We start from the raw sequence: 10,756 nt of genomic DNA on the forward strand, positions 1-10,756 counted from the left end.
CATGCAGTCTCGGGAATTCTCGCAACTACCGTGTCGTATTACAGTTTGTACATTACACAACTGACAAAGTTTACAATGCTATGTACAGTCAAGAGCTTCGAACGTCAAGCTTGACACTTTGTACTTTGGACCGTTCTTATCGTAAGCTGCATAGAGTTGGATTCAAATCTTAAGTGTCAAGCTTGACGTGCTCCTGACCCTGTACAATTTCGTTACAAAAATAGCTTCGATTCCGATCCGCCATAACGTAAATTTACTAGTTTTCTCCCTACACTAGCCTACTTGTTAATCGACTTAAAAAAAGGAGGAGTTTCTCAATTCGACAATATTTTTTGTGTGTATGTTCCGCGATTACAAATACCGGAGTATTTGTAAACCGATTTTTGATAATTCTTTTTTGTTGGAAAGAGTACCTCTAGGTAACAAAAAATATCATTCTTCTTCCATTATTTTGTTGTCATTCTTATAATAGCGCCATGATGGGTGCTTTTCGTATTTATACTATAGGTACTTACACATTTTCTTGGGTCTAGCGAAATATTAATTAAATATGAAAAAGCTAAACAAGGTCTTCGCCCACGCTCTATCTTCGTAGATGTCCTACAGAGCCTCAAATAGGCGATGACTGCCGGTAAATATTGTCAATATCTACCTACTACCGTAACACAACCTTCTCTACCAATTTAAATGTGCCAACGGAAAAATCTTAACTAGTGAATGTAAACTTAATCCATAATACTGAAGTTGTAATTATTAGGGACAGAAATTAAGAAAATTCAATATTAATATAGTCTAACTTGCTCCTTAGAATATGGCCATATTCTCATATAAAAAAAGTTCTTTAAAACGAAAACCACGTACGTCCTAGCAACACATTTTTACAAGAGTGAGTCAAAAGCAAAATTTTATATCCAAAAAACAAATTCGTAAATATTTCTTGATAGCAAATTAGACCTGCGAGGTCTTCACTCTCAATCGATGACATTAGCCAGTAGCCTTGACAGTCAACGTGTTCCGAACGAATAAATTGGTAGTTGTGAACAGATGTTCATATAAACTACCTACTCCGGTCCTCATTCTTCCGCCTTAAAATTGTTATCTTTAACATGAGGCAATAATCAGTGGTACCCTTAATCATAGCACTACTACGTGAGATATGAATGGTCTTTCCCAACATTATCAACATCATCGTGTTAGAGAGACTATGAATAAATTTACCATGATCACCCCATTTGTCATAAGGATGATGATGGTAATAATAATTATAATAATATTATTTTTATATAAAAATTTCACCTCCATCTCACCTTATAGAAAATGACGATAAAATCGACGATGGAGCACGCTCAACTAAAATAATTCCTATTCACTCTTGCCTTGATAAGGCCCAAGTTATATTATATATTACGTTCAGGGAATAAGTCTGCAGGCAGGGATTATAATAGCAAACATATTATAATCTAACTTTTAATAAGATAATCGACCTGGCAATAAATATCTAAATACGCATAAAACACAACTAAAGCAATTCATCCGATTGTAAAACATAACATTCTCTAAAAGCCTATGAAAAGCTTCTAACACGAATTTATTACGTCATTTTGCAAGAAGTATTATAATTGCGTTATTAAATTAGCGCAGCTTAATCTTGCCATAACTTATTCCTAGGTCGTTACCATATCATTACTCATTTCGTTACTTATCAACCTATACATGACAAGTTTATAATGCTGGGAAGTTTGAGATCATAACACCTATTTTGTATTTTGGTGTACATCAACCCTTCTATACGCGACTCTAAATAATGTGAACTTTCTCCAATAAGTCCATTTTAAGATTTTCGTAGGAGTTTACCGAGTATCACTACATCTTAAGAGCATATAGGACGGGACTCGCTATTAGCGTCATTTCTCGAACAAAACTTTCTGTCACTTTTTGAGGGGCGGGGGGCGGGAGGCTAGTACTACAAGCAAACAGGTGCACTCAAATGCAATTTTGAATCACTATGGTCTCACACAAACAAAAGTCGACAACATTGGCTTATCTTTACAAATACACAGATGAAACACACATTCATGTCATGTCCGTATTTTCATGAATATACTAGAGACGGAAAGTTATCTATGTGACGGTGTCGATATGTATTACGTACTGGTTAATCACGTATATGAAAAATGTAATTCCACCCTTGGCTAGACTGGATCTAGAATATTTCTTTTTGCAATTTTGTGTGTAGTGTAACAGTGGTATTATTTTACTTGTATTTACATGAGGAGATTGCCCGTTGACTTACCAATAAATGGATGACAATAAATACAATCCAGTCTAATCCAATAACTGCGAAAAAAATTCCGGAGTTTTTTTTTGTTCATGTTATATATTTATGATAAGCCGGATTTAACATATACAAACGTAGTGACATGTATAGAAATATAAAAAATAACTAACACGTTTAATTTCAATTGTAAAGTCATTGCAGTATTGCTTAATTTTGTTTACCGCAATTTAAAGGCCCAAAAATTATCCATATTCAGCTTCTATTGGAAATAACAAAAAATGGTGGTTTAGCGTCTAGTGAAAACTACTAGAACACAAGAGTGATGGAGTGGTCTTAATGTCAATATTAACTAATTTTATAGTATTGTGTTGAATTTTATATGAATTCACTTCAAGTAATAAGAGTTGTGCAGATATATGTAGGTACATACAAATATTATAAATGCGAAAATAGCTGTTGGTAGTTATGACGTGCTGTATGAAATGTATCGATGTTTCGAATTTCTAGATTCCAACTAAACGTAAACTAAAAGTTTCATAATCTCGAAAACCGATTTATAACGAAAGCGTTATGCTTTCAAGGGATTTTGATTGCTTATTACAAAGAAAAGATTAAGCTGGTTTGTTTTGTAATATTCCTAAAATAATCTAAAAAAATAAATTTGGGATTACAAAAATTTCAAATTTCAAATATCTTCTATGTCATCCATATGTAATCAATAAATTTAATCAATTAGATTGATCATTGTGAAAAAAATGTGTTAAAATAGAAAACTAGTAATTAATGTAAAAAATAGACGTATAAATGGAATGTACTTCCATCCTTGGCTAGACTGGATGTAGCAAAAATTTTTTTGTAAGTTTGTATGTTGCAAGACGACATATTTCATGGAGCGCTTAACGCGGTGAATTCGATAATGCAAATAAAAACATCGATTTGAAAGTAGTGTTTATTGTGTGATGGTCGTTTTGTGCTTGTACCTTGACAGAGGGGATTGCCTATCAATGACGCCTCCAGTCCTATATGCGCTAAACACGACATAAACGTTTCTGACTACATTATGACTTTTAGGGAGAAGAAAAAGTAGTCGAATTTTTAATTCGAGGTAGCAATCTCACAACTACTAATTCACTTTAAGAAATAATGTTGCCGTGGTTATATTATATAGCGACGCGATTGGCTCACTCAATACGCTGAAACAAAATCAATATTTAACTGAACTCATAAAAGCCAGAATTATGGACATCGATTACCAGTATAGTGAGAAGTAGATGGTAGCTAAGTAAGAAATCACAATGACAAAAACAACAAAATCTTTTTGAAGGTAGGTGCGTAGCTGAAGTTATAAAAGAAAAATCAGCGTGCCATCTCGACAACATGATAGATCTGGTAGATTTATATGTTAAATAACATAACTAATAATACGCCAGTGACAGTGAGAGCTTTATACCAAACAACAATTATGAAATATCTAAAACCATTTAACACCTAGGCTTAATCTCTATATACATCTATCAGTTTTCTATTATCAAATTCTTGATAAAGAAATATACGCACAAATGATTAAAAATATATAATTTAGCTTGATGACCTATTGAGTGAATCAGTGAAGTTCCCTTAAGACAACACTTTTATCGAGTTCTTAGGTTTTCGCGATTGTTACACATAGGAAATGAAACTATTTTTCCGGATTTAAATCGCGTATATTTGATGTTTAAAAACACAAGTATACGCGATTTAAATCCGGAAAAATAGTTTCATTTCCTACAACACTTTTAATTCATCAAAAACTGGCAACCCACAAACGTCAGTTACTGTCTCTAATATTGAAATCCGATTATAGTGACAAGAATTTTTCATACGCGCGATACCATTAACCCGTGAAATCACTACAATATAACCAGCAAACACAACTTTTTAATCAGAACTGACGATACACAGAGATAAATATCTAAAAATATTAAATAAAACGAACGTACACTAAGTTTAGTTTATGGAATATAAGTGAAAGATAAATTTTCTTCAAACATCACACATCTCCTCCATGCGGATGGAATAAGGCACGTCATGTAAGGACGTGTAGTTAACAACTTTGCAATTCAACAGCACGTCTTCAACCAGCATGAATTTGAATTCTTCCCAACGCCGTTGCTCTACAAAATCTTTAAATAACGTCTGTTTGGTCGGTATCTGTCATGTACAACACATTATTTAATAGTTATAGGCAAGCCTCTTACTGTTACAATAATTACACAATAAGTTGTTTGTCGCATCTAGTTCGTCACCACAGACATATGTACCTATATCGAAATAGACACCACAGGTACCGCGCTCTGTATGAAAACCAAGCGTGCCACATTTTTTGTACCTCCGATGACGTCACGAGCGCTATTTAGTGATGGGAAACTTCCTTCGACATTAAAAAGAATGATTAAATCGAAGACGCAGACGCAGCTTGTATGTAGTTTAATGAATTTCAAGTATTAATAGAAGCAGTGAAATATCAATATAGTAAAAAAATAATTATAAGTGTACTAGAATTAATGACACTTATATAAATTTAAATTTGAAGTGGGCAACATCAATATAGTATGAAAAAATGTGCTAGATACTTCATATATTTTAATTGACCAAATTGATCAATCCTCGTACATGTTTGAATTTGTATGAATTTGTGTGAGAAAAAGTTAAGTAATTTCTGAAACGTTTTAAAATATATATATATATATATATATATATTATATATATATATATATATATATTATATATATATATTATATATATATATATATATATATATATATATATATCAATTACATTGTGGGTGATAGATTTAATCACGTTTGCGTTCGATATCGCTTGAAGTCTCGCATTTACGACATTTATCTTTTCTTTGCCAATCATTGTCTACAGTAGTCTTGCCGACCAGCACCAATACTAACAAAAATTACATACCACATACATTGATTTGGCTTCACTGAAATTTCAGAGATCAAGTTTATTTACTCCTACTGCAATGCAATCTGCAAGATTTGAGACCCGTTTCTAAAGAGTGAATTGTGACGTAGGATCGTATTCCAGAACTCTACTCAATGCTCAAGTCAGGCTTGAGTATGATTTAAAGCACTAGAAATCATACTCAAGTCTTGAGTTGAGCATTGAGTAGAGTTCAGGAATACGATCCTAAGAGCGGTTACACACGACGACTTTAAGCAGTGATGTAAACGTGATACAAACACGATTAATTAACCAATTTACTTATTTAATGTTTTTATTAATTTCACTTTTAAATTTACAATTAAGAAAACAAAATAATGTACATATTTAAACCTATACAGATTTTTCGTACATAATTATTATTCAACATAAGAGATTGTATTAATGCAGTCGCGCGTTTGTATCGATGCAATCGCACGTTTGTATCGATGCAGTCGCGCGTTTGTATCGATGCTGTCGCGCGTTTGTATCGATGCAGTCGCGCGTTTCACGAACGCGCGTATGCATCGCTGCTAAAAGTCGCCGTGTGTAACCACTCTAAGATGCACCTAATTTGACGCTGATTTTGCGACAAACATTATTCAATGTTTTTTGCTTGAGATTGAACCAGATTCCCAGTAATTGTTGCAACAAAATCGTAATATTCAAGTGAAAAAAGTTTAGCAGAATGCCATTTGACATTTAAAGTAATATTTTTAATTGAATTTTTTTTTCATGAAGTCTTTGATGAAGTTTTTGATGAAGTCCTTCAGTCGAAAACATGACGAAACGGCCGTACCAAGAAACTGAATGCCTTGTACAAAAGTATCGCTCGTTCGATATTCATGGCCTACTGAAGAAGGATCACAAGTGTACCGCACCAAGTAAAATCCGCAATGTGCTACGAATTAAGTGGCATGCACTGGTTTGCACATTTGTTTTCTCGAAATTCATTCAAAATTAAATAATTGATTTTGAAATAAATTATGCATATTCTGTGTAAGGAAACGTCCTTGTTTATTTATTTTCCCTCAGCTGTGATTAGAAACTGCAAAAACATTGCAGTTTCTAATGACACAATTAGGCATTTTTCGCGTTTTGGACTGATGTTTAACTACGATAACGGCCGGGCGCGTTCTGAAGCATAAGTAGTAGCGGTAACTAAGTGTTTATAACTTATATTGAGCACGCGAAGTAGGTACACTTGCGGAGTCTATTTAGATATATGTCTGTTTTCGTAACAATATGTTATGTCACATATTATTGACAGTAAAAGTACCTTTTTCTCAAGAAAGTATTGAATACGAGTCCAAATGTTTGCAGTGTTACGTTGCAGCAGCCATATCTTGGGGAAAAGCAGGCATTCCACAGGTGTAAGGGCCAATATGCGGCGGTCACGCATATTTTCACCAAATCCAAAACTCGACCCCACATTGTATTGACATACCTGAATCAAAGATGACTTGTATGGCATTTAACGAAGTTTTATAAAAAAAAATATAAATAATAAAAGTAACAACCTGCATGAAGAAAGTCTGTATCTGAGACTTTGATTGTTCTGTTAATATACCAGGAGCACTAGTCCTGCAAATATTAAAAGCGATTAGTACACATGGTTCAGCCATGATGTTAGGGATGTGCTTATTGGTTAAAGTATGACATTTTCATTCTAAAGTACTAATCACTTTGAAATGAAATAAAATAATTTTACTGTAAGATTCTTAATATAATGTTTTTTATTTTAATTTTTAATAAAATGTTTGGGCTTCTAAATTTAGCGTTTGGTATAATTCATGTGTTTCCGTTTTTATTTAGTGCCAACGTGGCGCTAAGGCAGCGCGAACGGAAACATAATTATAAAGGTTTCCAAACGTACCGTGCGTTTTTGCTTTGCCCGATTCCGCGGTGGGTATTTTAACGTCGCAAATGAGCCTCATTTACATGACAATTTCACCGTAAACTACAGAGGAAATAACACAATCCCACAATCGACCCATTTACACGCAGGTAATTTAAAAGTGGTACCACACGAATTGGTCGAACTACTACAGTGGACAAAATACGTTGAAACTTGCATTGTTAATGAACAGATACAGAGTAACTTACTCTTAGACCGTATCTTAGACTTGTTATGAACCTGCGACTACTGTGTGACTATTGTCTTAAAAAGAGTTTTCCATTTTTAGTGTTTCAATCGCGGAGTAATCCACCATAGCTTGCTTAAAACTGGTACAACTTTAGCACTGGTCTATTGTGAAGAAACATGGACGATGGCAACACACGCAGCGAAATCACCACGGCTAGTCTACCGAACTTCACCGCGACTTTTACGCATATAACGCAAGAATGCTGCCAAACAAACCATCTTTACCTAACAGGAGTTGCATTTTGAAGCTCCTCCAAACTCACTTAGATTTTTTTTTATGATATCAAGTGACGTGATGAACAAGTCTTGCGCCTGGTGTTAAGTGATCTGTGGGGTACTGCCACTGCACTCGTCACCCTGAGACATAAGTTGTCAAGTCCCATGTACCTGTAATTTCACTAGTACCTTATCCGTTAAAACCGGAACGTAATAATTCTCACATTACTGCTTGGTGAGAGAAATAGGTAGGAACGCTGTACTTCCCTGGACTAACTCTTTCACAACGGTCTCCAATACTACGATAATTTAATCATTTTTTATTTTAACTAATTTTTTTATAAAGTACTTGGCCGTGCTGAAAGTTTCTGGATTCTCATAAGAAAGACAAGGTATTTATGTTTATACAGGATTTATTGTTTTTCGAAGTACTATTTACACACTTTTGCATTGTTGGAACATTGTGAAAAGCAGTGTGATCAGTCTTCCCTAGGAGCCTCTTCAATGGCTTCGTGGAATGTATTCACCGCCGCTTCTGGGTATGTAAATCGGAAACCTTTAATCTTTAATTTTTGGAAACAAAAAGAAGTCGCATGGTGCAAAGTCTGGGCTGTATGGCGGATGGGTCATCAGCTCCACATTTGAGACCTTCACATACTTCGTTACCTTAACAGAATGTGCAGAGGTGTTGTCGTGGTGAATGACAATATTGCTTCGAGGACGCGAAACGCGACAAAATGCCATGATTAGCGGTCTTTAGCAATCTTGAGCGTATTTCGACCTGTACTTATGTATAAGTGCTACGTCGCATCACTAAAATGGTCCATACACAAACGCATTAACGCGGGGATATAATATGGCGCCACCGTCTATGCGGAAAAGGCACGGAACTAAAACCGAGTGTAGTCTTAGAACGTAACATTTTTGTAATGAAAATATTCCACACATAATCACTTTTTTTTATTGAATTTCCGCGATTTTGTACGATTTCCGCAGCGCAGCGATCTCTGTGAAACCGTAGGTTTATACTTATAATGTTAAATTATAATTATCTATTTTTTCGCTACGTAATGCTATATTGACGTACTTGTAGAGCTTGATTAGTGAAAGTAATTTAGTCCCGGTGAAGCAAAGAAAGTAGAAAGGGATGACATCTAGCGCACTCTGGGTAACAAACGACGAGAACTTTACGTTCATCGTGATGGCGTAGTGTATGCCATCGATACGATAAGTTAAGAAAAAGAAGTAAAAAAACGAGTTCCAACACTCTATTCTTCCGATTCCACATTATTCTATCGTAATGAAATTAATAACCTTCCAGCAAGATGGCAAAAGTAATGGTGCGTGTTTTGATTAAATAAATGTTACTTTCAAAAACATTCATTTGAAATCTCTAATCTAATATTCTTAGTATTTACTAAACCTTATACACTCGAGACGTTCCATCTCAGACGGCTGCAATAGCGTATTGAAACCTGGGTTCAAGCGCTGGGATGGGTCAGGAGAGAGGCTTTGAATTTTATCTTGCTCTGTCGCCGTCGCCGCTGGCGTCGGTGGCACGTAAAAGCTAGTCCTCTTCCCAGAACTGTCGCTGCTTCGACGTGGCTTCTTTTCAATTAATTTTGCGTCAGCTGGTCTAGTCGCTGAAGTTTGCCCCACGGTTGATCTACGAGAGTCGCTAGTACGCTTCAGAATGCTGTCCGTTCTCTTACTAGTCGTTGTCGATTCATCTCGCTCTCGAGTCCCTCCAGGTGGGTGATATCCAGTTACCCATTTTTTTTCGAAATCCTCGTCACTTATTAGTATAGACACCTGAAATTTTTTTTATGATATCAAGGGACGGGACAAACAAGTTGTGCACCTGGTTATAACTACACGCCCATTAATATCAGCTGCCGTGCCACTCATAGGGACAATGCCGCTGCACTCGTCACATTGACACATAAATTTGAGAAGTCAGAAGTAATCTGAAGTATTATTTAATATTTCTCGATGATATACTCGAATACCTAAAAATTGCCACCGAAATTAGATAGAGAACATGAAAATTGCCCAAATACATATTGTAATTATAACTATAATCTTCTCGAGTTAAATTCATACATACCTTTGGGAAACCCAAATTTTATGAGGATTTTTTTTTAATTATTAGCTTTTTTGATACCATGCATATTAAATAGGTACATAGCCTAATTTAAACAATTATCACGTAATAAGCTTTTATTACACTTACGTATGGGTCATATAATGTGTAGAAATTTTTACCCAGGTGTTTTTTTATGATAATCTTCAACGACTCTACCATCTGACAACGTCCAGAAAGGACGAAGTAGACGTAATTGGGTATTCCATAACCATCCCCGAGAATTATTTCGTTACATTCGAAACTCTTGATCCTGGCGACTATGCAACCTTCTCGGAGAGCACACTGTTTCAAAAATGATTAATATAGAGGAGTTCTTATGTTTATGGTAATAGTACTATTAGACAATATCTTAAAGAGGATATTGGCCTTCTTTTGACGGACCTGTTTGTGTTATCGCCTTTTAATTATTGTGCTTCCGTTTATGGCCCTAGAATAAACAGCAATACCGAGAGAGCAATACAGCGAATACAGAATGCATGCATCCGTTTTTGCTATAACGTACCAAAAAGACAGCACATTACGCCATATCTCAATTCCAGATCAATCCTTAATATGAGCGCCAGAAGAGAACTACAATACGCCTGTACTATTCACAGAATAATCTGGAACAAAAAACCAGAATATCTTTTTGAGAAAGTTACCTGGAAAAAAGATTGCTTAAACCGGAACCTCCGCTCTGCCGCTCATAATAAGTTGAAGATTCAGGCACACAAATCAGCGCGATTTAGGGGATGTTTCAGATTTAATGCAGCAAAAATTTGGAATGATCTCCCCCCGCCTTTAAGGCATAAAATGACTGTGGACACTTTTAGAAATAAATATAAAACAGCATTAATTAAGAAGCAGTTTGCTGCAGTAAATCTGAAACACGCTTACTGGAAGTTGTTGCCATTGAAGGATTTCTTCCCTTAGATTACATACACAGAGATACAGACACCCCCACACACCACACACACACACACACACACACACACACACACACACACACACACAC

The 10,756-nt window shown here is 35.3% G+C and overlaps 1 protein-coding gene across 1 annotated transcript in view; it reads right to left on the bottom strand.

Moving 5' to 3' along the window:
• Positions 1-4,300: 4,300 nt before the first annotated feature.
• The window catches only part of LOC113235341, a 19,166-nt gene continuing 12,710 nt past the window's right edge, over positions 4,301-10,756 (bottom strand). Inside the window, exons 6-10 of the mRNA XM_026471021.1 lie at positions 9,850-10,044; positions 9,040-9,428; positions 6,775-6,838; positions 6,534-6,701; positions 4,301-4,468 (exon numbers count right to left, since the gene is read on the bottom strand). Coding sequence (XP_026326806.1) covers positions 4,301-4,468; positions 6,534-6,701; positions 6,775-6,838; positions 9,040-9,428; positions 9,850-10,044 — 984 coding nt within the window. The remainder of the gene's footprint in view (positions 4,469-6,533; positions 6,702-6,774; positions 6,839-9,039; positions 9,429-9,849; positions 10,045-10,756) is intronic.

This window comes from Hyposmocoma kahamanoa, unplaced genomic scaffold (genome assembly GCF_003589595.1).
Source record: "Hyposmocoma kahamanoa isolate Upper Pololo Valley unplaced genomic scaffold, ASM358959v1 87, whole genome shotgun sequence".
Taxonomy (NCBI): domain Eukaryota; kingdom Metazoa; phylum Arthropoda; class Insecta; order Lepidoptera; family Cosmopterigidae; genus Hyposmocoma; species Hyposmocoma kahamanoa.